The 13,148-nt window shown below is 44.1% G+C and overlaps 1 protein-coding gene across 1 annotated transcript in view; it reads right to left on the bottom strand.

The window, feature by feature from the left end:
* The window catches only part of selenot2 (selenoprotein T, 2), a 19,089-nt gene extending 6,007 nt beyond the window's left edge, over positions 1 to 13,082 (bottom strand). Inside the window, exons 1-4 of the mRNA XM_006781920.3 lie at positions 12,832 to 13,082; positions 12,282 to 12,392; positions 12,085 to 12,211; positions 8,717 to 8,804 (exon numbers count right to left, since the gene is read on the bottom strand). Of these exons, the coding sequence (XP_006781983.2) occupies positions 8,717 to 8,804; positions 12,085 to 12,211; positions 12,282 to 12,392; positions 12,832 to 13,034 (529 nt within the window). The 5' untranslated portion in view covers positions 13,035 to 13,082. The remainder of the gene's footprint in view (positions 1 to 8,716; positions 8,805 to 12,084; positions 12,212 to 12,281; positions 12,393 to 12,831) is intronic.
* Positions 13,083 to 13,148: the final 66 nt, after the last annotated feature.

Here is a 13,148-nt window from a genome sequence, read left to right as displayed (position 1 = left end):
TAGTTTATTTCACCTTTTGACATTATTAGTTCCACACGAGGTAGATGTTTATTACTGCAGACTAAACTTACATTTCTGTCACCTACAAGACACTTGCCTTTAATATTACTGTTACTCTCACAACCATACATAACCATAAAGTGGTGTACAATTCTGAATTTGTCAACCCTTTTTGCCAACGTAAGAGGAGGGCACTTCTCATGAGTGTAGAGAGCACGTGGAGAAGAAGTGTAAGCCGAGGGATGACTTAATAGCTGTGCCACTCGTTGAGGGAAAGGTTTGGTTTGTTGATGATTTGAGTTTTACGACAGCAGAGGGACAGACTAGAACACGTTTTACTGTAGTAGACAGTGAGAAAGTTATCTATGCATGACAACTAACATGTTTCATATTTGCTCGAGCAGCAGAGATGCTAGCTTTAACGGAAACGTGTAAAGCTGCAGAGAGACAATATACCCTGATAGCCAGTGTGCATTTGCTATATTACATTATTTTGTAGTGCAGTGAGTGAGACGAGGCGTGACAACCTCTACAGGAAAACCTGTAGAACACGCCGAACTCTTGCAAAATCTGCTGAAGACAGTGTTATTAACCAGTGGAATTGCCATTTGTAAATGTGCAGCACACATGTGAGGGAAAGATCCAGTTGCATTAGGGAAATTTTTTGCAGATAAGATCGCAAAAGAGGCAGCTTTAGTTGAACATGGTGTTAACATTTTAGCAGTACAACATCAGCAGACATGTAGGGCCACTCCCCTACTGCAGGAAAACAGTTGTGGCTCACCAAGGGAGCGAGCTTGCAGGATGGTGTTTATTATCTGTGTGATGAACCAATACTGCCTAATAATTTGTATAAGACTGCTGCTATTTTGAGCCATGGGCTATGCCATGTTTCAACAGGAGGGAGAGTAATGATGGCAGAAATAGTTTATACTCACTCTAGGATTAGTTTATACTCTAGGATTATTAAATACTTAAAAAAAATAAATTTGCAGGCAGAGAGAACTAATAGAACAGTAAAGTTAAGACTTAGGAAGACAGGCAGGACATGGTTAGACGGTATAGAATTAGTTAAGATGTACATGAGGATTCCTCTAACAGAGAACGGTCTGACTCTTTGAGATTATATATGTTAGAGCATTTAGAGTTCTAGTCTTCTGTAGTGATGATAGAAGAGCAGAAGAGAGAGCATATTAGCAGATTAGATGCTTGAAATGTTTAAAAGTAAAGAAGTCTTGAGAACAAATGATCTGCCAGATGATTCTGTTTCTCCACAGGAGCAGAGTCTGAAGTCTGGAAATCGGATGTTGATAAGGCCATGGAGAGGAAGTGCTGGTCCAGTCCATGATGGAAAGGTTCCTATCGGGTGCTGCTGACGACGACCACAGCAGTGAAGATTGCTGGAAGGAATACTTGGATACATCAAGCGCACTGCAAGAAGGTGACACACATCCAGGCCAGCTCGGAGTAAGTGGCAGGAAGACCGGGTACAAAGGGGGGGAGGGGGGACCTCCAGGGCCCTTCGTCTCAATCCGGTGAAGAAACCAACTAAGCCACAGGTACTCATCAGAATGGCTGGGAATGTGCTGTGCATCTCCTTGAGCCTGTGGACCCTGAGTGGGATGACAGGGAGCGCACTGGAAAGGAGCAAACCACACCCAGTGCCCGCATGGGTTTTCAACAACTACTGGTGGCAGTTTAGGAACACAACCGCTCACCTAAAGAACGAGACCAATGGTTATGCTTGTGATGCCACTGGCTACACATTCTTCTGGACTGTGGCCATATAGCACCACTGAGAGCGAGACAGTTTGTTTGGTTGCCTTAGCAACACATCCAGGAGTAAATGTACTTGGAACACTGCCAACTTTTCAACTGCTCTGAACCTGAATGGACGGTTGATTCACCAGTAGCCGGGAAGGTGAACTGCTCTGGTAAGACAGACCTGCTAGTCTGACTCAAAGGATCTGACTCGCTGCAGGACATTATACAGCTAAACGAACTAGAAACAGGCCGATTGCCTATGTGCATAAAGGACAATGGATTAGTCCAAGTTGAAGATTTACCATGGAATTTGTGCAACATCACCTATTCTTTTGTCTTCTGCAAGAAGGATGTAAACAGAGAAGCCTTTTGTCTACATTTACATCATGAACACTTCTCTAAGCTGGTTGAGGTTTTGAGCCAAGAAGATCAAAACAGCTTGATCCAATTTCCTTTACAAAGCTTTTTCTGTGGTGACAACAGGACAGGAGAAGAGTTGTAAATGCAGATAACTCACCAGTTGACTGGTGGGGGGGGGGGGGTTTGATAGGAGTCATAAAGAAGGGTGTTGACCAGGCTACAGCTTTGAAGTTAGCTGAGAGCCACATGGACAAACAATAAAGTCAACTGATGTGTTTGAATGCCTATGTCTGTATACAGTTGGATTGTAGTGACATATGATTTTTGAGAATGATGATTCTTCTTGTTTGACTTTTGACATTCAGTTGTTTACTTGCAGAAATACATAATGAATTACACAACAGGAGTAGATGCACCGCAAGGCTGGATAGGTTGGTTAATGTCTGGTCCTTGGTGGCATCTTCTTTTGAAAATATTAACTCCTGTTTTTGTATTGTTGATACTGATTTGCTTATGTATAGGATGCATTTTATCTTGTATAAGATCAATGCTAACTAAGATGATTTCCAATACATTTGTTAATTATGTACTTCTACAACAATATGAAATGACTGAAACAAATGACATGACAGAAGCCTGTGTATAAATGACGCCTGCGCTGAAAATGTCAAGCACAAGGTGCATGGTTAGAATATACTACATGGGAATAATTTGAAGCATAAAAATAACATAACAGGAGGGAATGTTAGGGTGAATTGTTAAATGTTTGTCATTTTTATGTTTACCATTTGTACATTGTTTTAATTCTGTGAAAGGAATTCTTTCTGTCCTCCCCTCCCCAGATTCTCGAGGTTCTAGGTGGGGGGCTGCAGTGTTTTATTACAGACACATCCTTGTGCTTTTGATGTCAGCTTCCTGTGTTTAAGACCCTTTGGTCACCAGGAGGTCTAACTAACACACACACACACACACACACACACACACACACACACACACACACACACACACACACACACACACACACACACACACACACACACCTTTGTCTTAGAACCATGTGGGCTGTCTGTCTTGTTTTCTTCATGATGAATAAGTCTCTAGAATTAGCGGGGCTTGTGGAAACACAGACCCAACACTGCACACCTTCATCGTTTTGATTCTTGAGTTTATTCAAATATTTTTAATGGCCGGGAATTGCACAGCGATAAGCATTATGCCGTATGTCACACAGTGCATGATATGTGACCAATAAACTTTGACTACAGACTACAACAGAAGTGTGTGAATAATAAACTGTGTTAAACCTAAAACACTGATAACAGCAGCAGCGATGATGACGCTGGCACAGTTTAACGTGGAGGCGGAGTCTGTTTATACAACGTGAAGAGCAAAGAGGCAGAGGCGTTACCGACACAGTGAGCTTAGGTGGGAAGAAAGAAAGCACAGCCTCCGAAACAGCAGCGCTGTTCTTGAAGTCACCATTAAAACCTGGAAACAGCTGACCAACGGAGAAAAGCAAACTTCGTAGCTGCTCCACCCATCGCTGTTTATTTTACAGAAAAATCTGCAGTAAAGCTGCAGAAGTAAGGCTACATCAAAATATGCAGATGAACTGTTAACTGAGTCTGATATAATGTTTAATTTATAGAGCTCGCTGAAGGCTGACGGCAGCCAGCCCACTCTCCGTCCCAGTGATCCCTACAGGACTGAGTCTAAAGGGGGGCATAGAGTGTCCTACACCATATTTACCTCCAGGCTTTGTAACATTGTTTTTCAGATTTAAAGTGGAATAAAACTACATTGGACAACACGCAATGTGCCTCCTCGTATCGGTCTGAGCTGCCTCACCGCTTTCGGACAGACACCGTAAAACCTGATCGCACACTCGATTATTCTGGTTTACAGGCCTTCATCACTCTCTGAGCTGATACTTCCGGCTCAATCATGAACCTTCTTAAGCAGATTAAGATCCCACACAGGAACAGATCTCTCCTTTCACAATAAATGTCCTTTACATAAATATAAAAGTTGTTTGCCGTTTTATTATATTTACTGTACAAACTACAACTTGATGTTTAATTACTGCTTACAGTGTGAAAATATCTTGGTTTACTATATTATTATTTATACACACACCCCAGTTCTTCCAGTTATTTATCACAATTCATGTGTTTCAAGTCCAGCGAATAGGTTGAAATGGTACAAAGGTAAGTGGTAAACTGCCAAAGGTTAAAAAAAAAAAAGAAAAAAGGTAAGGTTACCCAAGATGAAAAGTAATGTACACGTCAGAATTACACAAAAAGGCCTTTTTCAGGGAACACAACATGAGTTAACAATTCAAAGATGTTCTGCAGTATTGGAGGTTGATCAGCCTTGAAAGTTGGTGCTACTAATTCCTACAGGTGTTCCAACTTGTCTGGATTACGTCCCCCTCTGTCTGCATGAAGCAGTGTTGGAGCACACTGTGGTACCATACCCTCATGGGCATCAGCTGAACAGTACTGTAGTGTGTTGATACAAACATGGTGATAATAACAGTGGAAGAGACACAGACCATCATAACACTTATAAATGTCGGTCTGTCCGACAGAGAAACTGCAAAGAAAGTCAAAGTGTCAGTGAGTCCAGTTTCCTTCAGCATCCAAAGGCTCAGAAACAAACTGTGACAGGAAGAGGTCTGCAGACCCAAAGACACGACTGAATCAGAGGACACGTTCCTGAGAGTTAACAGCTGTGATATAGGCGACTCACAGGACAACAGCTTCAAGCAGCTTAATAGTGGTTGTAGTGAGCAAGTCTCAGTTTCAGGTGTGAGGAGAAGACTTTGAGCTGCAGGTTTGACAGGTTCTGCAGCAAGAAAGCCAGACGTCAGAATAAGACAAAGAGGCTTGTCTGGGCCATGAAACACCGACATTGCACTACTGAAGACTGGAAGAAGGTATCATTGACTGATGGATCAACATTTGGACTCTTCGTTTCATCACTCAGGATCTTTGTACGCTGTGGAGTAGGTGAAAAGATGGTTCCACAGTGTGTGGCATCAACATGGAGGAGGAAGTGTGATGGTCTGGGGCTGTTTGCTGGATCCAGGGTCGGTGACTTGTACAGAGTGAGAGGCTCCCTGAACCAGAACAGCTACCACAGCACTCTGCAGCTCCATGCAGGACCCTCTGGTATGAGGCTAGTTGTGGTGTTCGAAAACATTTGACAGATAGTGCATTTTATAGATATTATAAGGAGTTTTGGTCAAGTTACTTGAAAAAAGTAATCAGTAACTAATTACTGATTACTTCCCAAAAAAAGTAATCCTATTACTTTACTGATTACTTATTTTCAAAAGTAATTACTTAGTTACTTTTTAAAAACACGATTTACAACCTGAATAGGTGATAAAGCGATAGATCTTTCAGCCCAATTCTACTTTTTCTGCAATTTTCTGTTACAAGTAACGCGTTACTGCCCATCTCTGATTATAAGAGTTTTTTTTTGTTTTTTACAAAAACCATGAAACTGCATGATTTCAGAAAAATCACACCATGGAGCCCTGCTCTAAGAAACGGTCACAGATTTAACTCCATTTGTAAAGCTGATTTAACAAATAAGTGTTCACAGTTTTTAGTGTGTGCGTAGCATCACCTAGTGCAGATGTGTTTTGGAAAAATACACTGCTCAAAAAAAATAAATAAATAAAGGGAACACAAAAATAAACATCCCATATCTGAATGAATAAAATACTCTTAATACTTTGTTCTTTACATAGTTGAATATGCTGACAACAAAAATCACACAAAAATTATCAATGGAAATCACATATAGCAACCCATGGAGGTCTGGATTTGGAGTCACACTCAAAATTAAAAGTGTAAAAACACACTACAGGCTGAAGCAACTTTGATGTAATGTCCTTAAAACACATCAAAATGAGGCTCAGTAGTGTGTGTGGCCTCCACGTGCCTGTATGACCTTCCAACAATGCCTGGGCATACTCCTGATGAGGTGGCCGATTGTCTCCTGAGCCATCTCCTCCCACACCTGGACTGAAGCATCTGCCAACTCCTGGATGGAGCAAGACATGATGTCCCAGATGTGCTCAGTTGGATTCAGGTCTGTGGAACAGGGGGGCCAGTCCACAGCATCAATGCCTTCGTCTTGCAGGAACTGCTGACACACTCCAGCCACATGAGGTCTAGCATTGTCTTGCATTAGGAGGAACCCGGGGCCACCCACACCAGCCCATCGTCTCACAAGGGCTCTACGGATCTCATCTCATTCCTAATGGCAGGCTACCTCTGGCGAGCACATGGAGGGATGTGCAGCCCCCCAAAGAAATGCATCCCCACACCATTACTGACCCACTGCCAAACCGGTTATGCTTGAGGATGTTGCAGGCAGCAGAATGTTCTCCACGGCATCTCGAGACTGTCATGTCTGCCACATGTGCTCAGTGTGAACCTGCCTTCAGGGCACCTTGGTGATCGCTGGTAAAAGCCAAGCGTCCTGCACGGTGTTGGGCTGTAAGCACAACCCCCGCCCATGGATGTCAGGCCCTCATGGAGTCTGTTTCTGACCGTTTGAGCAGACACATGCATATTTGTGGCCTGCTGGAGGTCATTTTGCACGGCTCTGGCAGTGCTCCTCCTGTTCCTCCTTGCACAAAGGCGGAGGTAGCGGTCCTGCTGCTGTGTTGTTGCCCTCCTACGGCCTCCTCCATGTCTCCTGATGTACTGGCCTGACTCCTGGTAGCGCCTCCTTGCCCTGGACACTACGCTGACAGACACAAGCCTTCTTGCCACAGCTCGCATTGATGTGCCATCCTGGATGAGCTGCACTACCTGAGCCACTTGTGTGGGTTGTAGACTCCGTCTCATACTACCACTAGAGTGAAATCACCGCCAGCATTCAAAAGTGACCAAAATGTCAGCCAGAAAGCATAGGTGGTCTGTGGTCACCCCCTGCAGAACTGCTCCTTTATTGGGGATGTCTTGCTAATTGCCTATAACTTGTTGTCCACTTCATTTGCACAACAGCATGTGACACTGATTGTCAATCAGTGTTGCTTCCTAAGTGGACAGTTTGATTTCACAGAAGTGTGATTGACTTGGAGTTATATTGTGTTGTTTAGTTGTGTTCCCTTTATTTTTTTGAGCAGTGTAGATTGATGTGTATGACGGACCAAAAACAGAAGCTTCCAAGGAAGAAATAATATACTTTCAGGAAACCTTATTTCCTTGTGTTGGTTTATAACTACTGTTGGCAAACTGCTGTGTAATTAGGTGTGTGGGGTCCTCTACAATTCTTGTGGCTTTGTGGATGCAAAAAGTGTCCGCAATGGAGGAAAGAGAGGCTCTAATGATCTTCTCAGCTGTTCTCACTATCCGCTGTAGGTGGTGCAGCATCTGGAACACTTAGCCTCATTTTTGCTTTTAGCCCTAATGGTTTCCACTCAGTTATCACTTCTGTCACTCGTTAGCTAACCTAAACTAATTTAGGTCTGTTAGCAGCAGCAACCAATGAAACAAGTGACATCACTCTGTAGGGCTGTGCGATATGACCAAAATCTCATATTCCGATATAAGACATTTATCGTCCAGACCACGATATAAAAAATTTAACATTTTCTATAAATTCTGTGAATCTCAGGCAGCTCAACTTGCGTGAAGTGTTTCGAGCTGGGTGTCCTTTACCTGGAATCCAGTGTTTTAACCGATGCATGAAACTATACATTTTTAGACATAGATTGTAAAGGCCGCCCTTTTCTTTGTGAGTGTTTATTACACGACGTGCTGTGGGGAAAAGCCTGTTCTAACGTTTGAGTCTAAGGTTTATTTTTTAGCACCTGACTGCTCTTTTTGCTTCTCATCCGTAAACACTCTGCATACAGCGGAGCCACGCGATGGTTTTACCGTCATTGTTGCTAACGACAGCACGTAAAAAACAGGCGCTTGTCCGTCCATAGTGTGGTTATTTTAAATATAAGAGAAAGAGAAAGCTTTAAGAAATTAATATAGTCACTACAGTGATCAAAATGATGAAAAAATATTGCCGTAAACAGTTTATTTTGCGACACCACGAAACAAATGATAGCGTGATAGGAAACGATAGATGTTTTTATATCGTCATCCGATATATATCGTTATATTGAACAGCCCTATCTGTGAATGTTTTTTGTTTTTAAATCAAGCTTCACATACAGTTTGTTTGAGCAGAGCTCCATGATAGAAATTAGACTGAATACATACATGTTCTCTTTAATAACTCACACAAAGAAAAGAGTGAGAGATCATGTCTAAGACATGTACGCAGAGCTTGCTGTCAGAGTGACAGGAAGTATGAGCACTTTCATATAAGTAAATAACAAACTGGGTTTCTGGTACAGATCAGGCAGCATTACAGCAGGATGTGAGGTCAGCAGTGATGTAATTGGTTACAGTAAGAAGTGCTGTTCTGTTTCTGATGACTGACAGTTTATTACTCTGAATACTTTGACTTTAGTGCAGACAAGCGTGAAGTACTACAGTAATTTGAGTTGTAGTACTGAAACTGTGTCACAAGCATGATGTTAACACAAAGGTCTGGTCCAATCAGAACTCACCATTTAGTGTGACCTCAAAGGCTCCAGTGGACAGGAAGTGAGTCTCCATCATGTTACAGAGGAAGAAGGCCATGAGGCAGGAGAAGATCTGCAACAGAAGCACAGTGTCCGTTACCATGGTAATCAGTAAACAGCACCCATTACCGTGGTAACAGCAGCAGGATAGGCAGACGATTCTACAAGCTAGCGCTCTGATCACACCATAACCTCCGTCATCAGTCTATTCATGAGTGTTTTTCTAAGGTCATTTAAATCATTCCTTAGTTTAAATGAGCTGCACTGACAGCCTGGAGAAACAGGGATTGGTGAGATTTGGCCTGTCAAGCTCCTTTTCCATTACTACCTACTGGGATCAACTCGCCACGACTCGGAGCGACTGGTTTTCCATTACCAGACCACCAACCTCTGACTCTCTCCCCCACCGATGTAGGAGCAGTGCTCCGCAGGATTAATGTCCACAAGGCTGCAGGTCCTGATGGCATCCCCGGGCATGTTCTCAGAGCGTGTTCTGGGGAGCTTGCAGGAGTGCTGACAGACATATTCAATCTGTCCTTGGCCCACGCTGTGGTACCGGCCTGCTTCAAATCCACCTCCATCGTCCTGATACCCAAAAACTCCAACCCATCTAGCCTCAATGACTACCGCCCAGTAGCACTCACCCCCATCATCACTAAGTGCTTAGAGCAGCTGGTCCTAGCACACGTCAAATCCTGTCTCCCCCCCCCACCCTGGACCCCCACCAATTCGCATACCGCCAGAACAGGAGCACAGAGGATGCAGTCTCCATCGCACTGCACTCTGTCCTCTCACACCTGGACAACAACAACACATACGCCAGAATGCTGTTTATAGACTTCAGTTCAGCATTCAATACAATCCACCCCTCACAACTCATCAGAAAACTGACAGACCTGGGCATCAGTTCCCTCATCTGCAAATGGTTACTGGACTTCCTGACCAACAGCCCCCAACATGTCCGGCTGGATAACCGCTGCTCATCTACAATCACAATGATCACCGGTGTACCACAAGGCTGTGTGATGAGCCCTTTCCTCTACTCCCTCTTCACCCACGACTGCAGACCTGCTGATGGTTCCAACACCATCATTAAGTTTGCAGATGACACCATGGTGATTGGCCTCATCAGTGACAAGGATGAGGCCGCCTACAGGGAGGAGGTGGATCATCTGGCTGAGTGGTGCGACAGAAACAACCTGCTGCTTAACACCGAGAAGACTAAGGAGCTCATCGTGGACTACAGGAGGAATGCTGACCCACATCCACCCATCCACATTAAGGGGACGGCTGTGGAGCGTGTGAGCAGCTTCAAGTTCCTGGGAGTCCACATCTCCGAGGATCTCATCTGGACGACCAACTGCTCCAAGTTGGTCAAGAAGGCTCACCAGCGCCTCTTCTTCTTGAGAACTCTGAGGAAGAACCACCTGTCCTCGGACATCCTGGTGAACTTCTATCGCTGCACCATCGAGAGCATCCTGACCAACTGTATAACAGTCTGGTACGGGAACTGCTCTGCCTCGGACCAGGCAGGCGTTGCAGAGGGTCGTGAAAACTGCCCAGCGCATCGCCGGAACACCACTTCCTGCCATAAAGGACATCTACAGGAAGCGGTGTCTGAAAAGGGCTGGGAAAATCATCAAAGACCCCAGTCACCCATCACATGGACTCTTCACCCTTCTGCCCTCTGGGAGGCGCTACAGGACCTCCCAGGTACTGGAACAGCTTCTTCCCCACAGCTGTTAGACTCCTGAACTCTGCCTCCTGACCCACGTTAAACTCATGGACTGAACGAACACACACACACACACACACACACACACACACACACACACAAAATGGACAATTGTACCCTCAAACACACAATAATAACATGGACTGAACCACCACTCACAACCACTAGCACTTTATATAGCCCCTGTAGAAATTATCCACATATCTCACTTATCTTAACTGCACTACTGTATAGTTCTGTGTAAATAATCATTCTGTACATACGATAATTTTTAATCCTACAACTGTTTATAACTTGCATAGTTCACATTTCTGTATAACTGTATATCTCAGATTTCAGTACAGTTTTTTATTTCATATTTATATCCTGTTCATAGCTTGTACTCACTACAGCCTGTACATACTTATAGTTATAGAATATTCATAACATACTTCATACCGTGTACATTATAACATACGATAATAGACCCATTTCTGTAATATACTTACATATCTATATTATTTCTAATATATATTGTAATATATCTATATCATGGCTAAAGCACTTCTGGATGGATGCAAACTGCATTTCGTTGCCCTGTACCTGTGCATGTGCAATGACAATAAAGTTGAAAACCATTTAAAAAAATATATGGTGGTTTAGATTTTCGTGAGTGACACGCTCTCAGACTCATCGAGCGATACTACTGACCAGCCAATCAGTGGCTTGCAGTCAGACGATGTCACATTTTAGTACCTGCCCGGATCGATTGGAATCCTGGGAAAGCAGTTACAAAAAAAAAAAAAAAAAAGGTACCAGGTACTGTGACCTGATGCAAAACCCTGCAAACAGTGATGAACCGTGCAGAGTTGCTTTGAGCAGGCACTAATGGAAAAAGGGCTTCAGAGTTAAGAGACTTAAGCTCACCTGTTGGATCCATAACCAGCACTGATTAGCGCATCAGATAGCACAGCGACTACCTGGCTCTTTGGATAAGTTATACTTGCAGATGTTTGAAGGATGACTGGAGAGCAAAGGACTCCAGTAATGTTTTTTTCACAGCAGGTGGGCATGTTCCAGTAGCTCTGATGTCACGGCAAAATGTGTAATAGGCACGCTGGTCCACTGTGTCCATTTACACACCCATGTAAAAATTGGATTACCAGCAGGGGGAGCTAATGTATTTAAAGTCAAGTCAGAAGTGAGCAAAACATATTAAGTTAATTCCAGGGTCCTTAATCAGCAAAATCCATTATACTATGTTAATATGTATTTCCATGTAAATGTCTGTTTAAACACGTTGCTGTGATTATATTCATGTTGGCTTGAAATAAAACGTCTCCTTCTGCTGGTACTACAGATTACTACAACTTCTGCAAGCGTGTACATTTCACATTTTGGAGAGGCAAAGCGTTACATGGAAACAGTGGACCAGCGTGTTGATGGAATGGTAGAGTTACTGTCATTAGTAAGTCCCACCTGAAACAACAGTGTGGGTGGAGTTTGCCTGTATGTGTCATCAGTTGGTGATTAAACATTATCAGTATTGAACAGTGGCTCAGGCTGCACCAATCAAGAACCACTAACAAACAGCCAATCACGGAGCCATGCACATGTGCTATCTGCTAAGTGCTGGTACCTTGTTGTTCTGACTCCAGGTCCAGGCAGGTGGCGTCTGGAGGTGGAGAAGCAAGAAGGGGTTCTGACCACTAACGATAACCAAAATGGAGAGCAGCTTCAGATACGAGATCAGCTGAGCCACACACCTGACGGGAGGAGGCAGGTTAGACACAGCTGTAGAGGCTGGGGACAGAGTTTACAGACGGAGCACCTCACCTGCTGAAGGCAGTGGGAGGGTAGTTCTCGCCCTGGATGCGGATGTCCGGGTACACCTCGCTGATGGCCTGAGAGTAATCCTGGAAGACTTTACTGTAACCTCAGGAGATACTGAAAGAAGCACATCTGTTAGGATATTATAATCTGTCACACTTACACACACTGTCACACATAATAACATTAGCCGATCAATTATCAGGTGTATTTTTTTTTATTTTCCCGAAAGACGGACTTTGAAGACAAGAACACCTGCCTTAAGGTGTCCAATTAGATGGTCAGAAGCGAAGCAACTCGAACTTGATCAGCCAACAAAATCCGGGTAGTCTCCAAATTCCAACCGACCAAATGAGCAAAGTTGGGTTACCCGAAGCTCGTTAACGACAAGTATTCACCGCTAGTTAGCGCTGGCGCCGTAGATCACACTAACTTAACTGGTATTGTCGATGGTTTGTGTTTAGATTTTCACCCACCCTGTCTTTATTTTCTCTTCACCTCGGTCATTCTCACGGTTGCTCACTGCTAGCCTCTGTTAGTTTCTGTGTTAACTCACCAGTACTGGAACCGCAGTACGGGGCCGCTGTAGATCGCCGCCTTAGCGGGCTTTCCCGGTTCCGTGTCCGGGAAGACGGCCGGGTTGTCGGGTGGTTGGTGCCCACTCTGCGAGCTCGACCTTCCGACATAAATGTCCCGGAGGGTGAGCGCCGTGAAGAGGAGCAGGGCCACCAGAAGGCCAGTCTGGCTGTACTCCGCCATGACTGCAGTAGTCAAACACAGGAATCGGAAGCAGAACTATATTCGCTGATGCCACGCTTCCGCTCTGCTCTTTCACATTAAAAGAAACGTCCGGCGGGAAAAATGACGGTTTTT

This window comes from Neolamprologus brichardi, chromosome 2, assembly GCF_056152115.1.
Source record: "Neolamprologus brichardi isolate AB-2024 chromosome 2, ASM5615211v1, whole genome shotgun sequence".
Lineage (NCBI taxonomy): Eukaryota > Metazoa > Chordata > Actinopteri > Cichliformes > Cichlidae > Neolamprologus > Neolamprologus brichardi.
The sequence above is the reverse complement of the archived record's forward strand: the minus strand, read 5'-3'. Positions and strand labels throughout refer to the sequence as shown.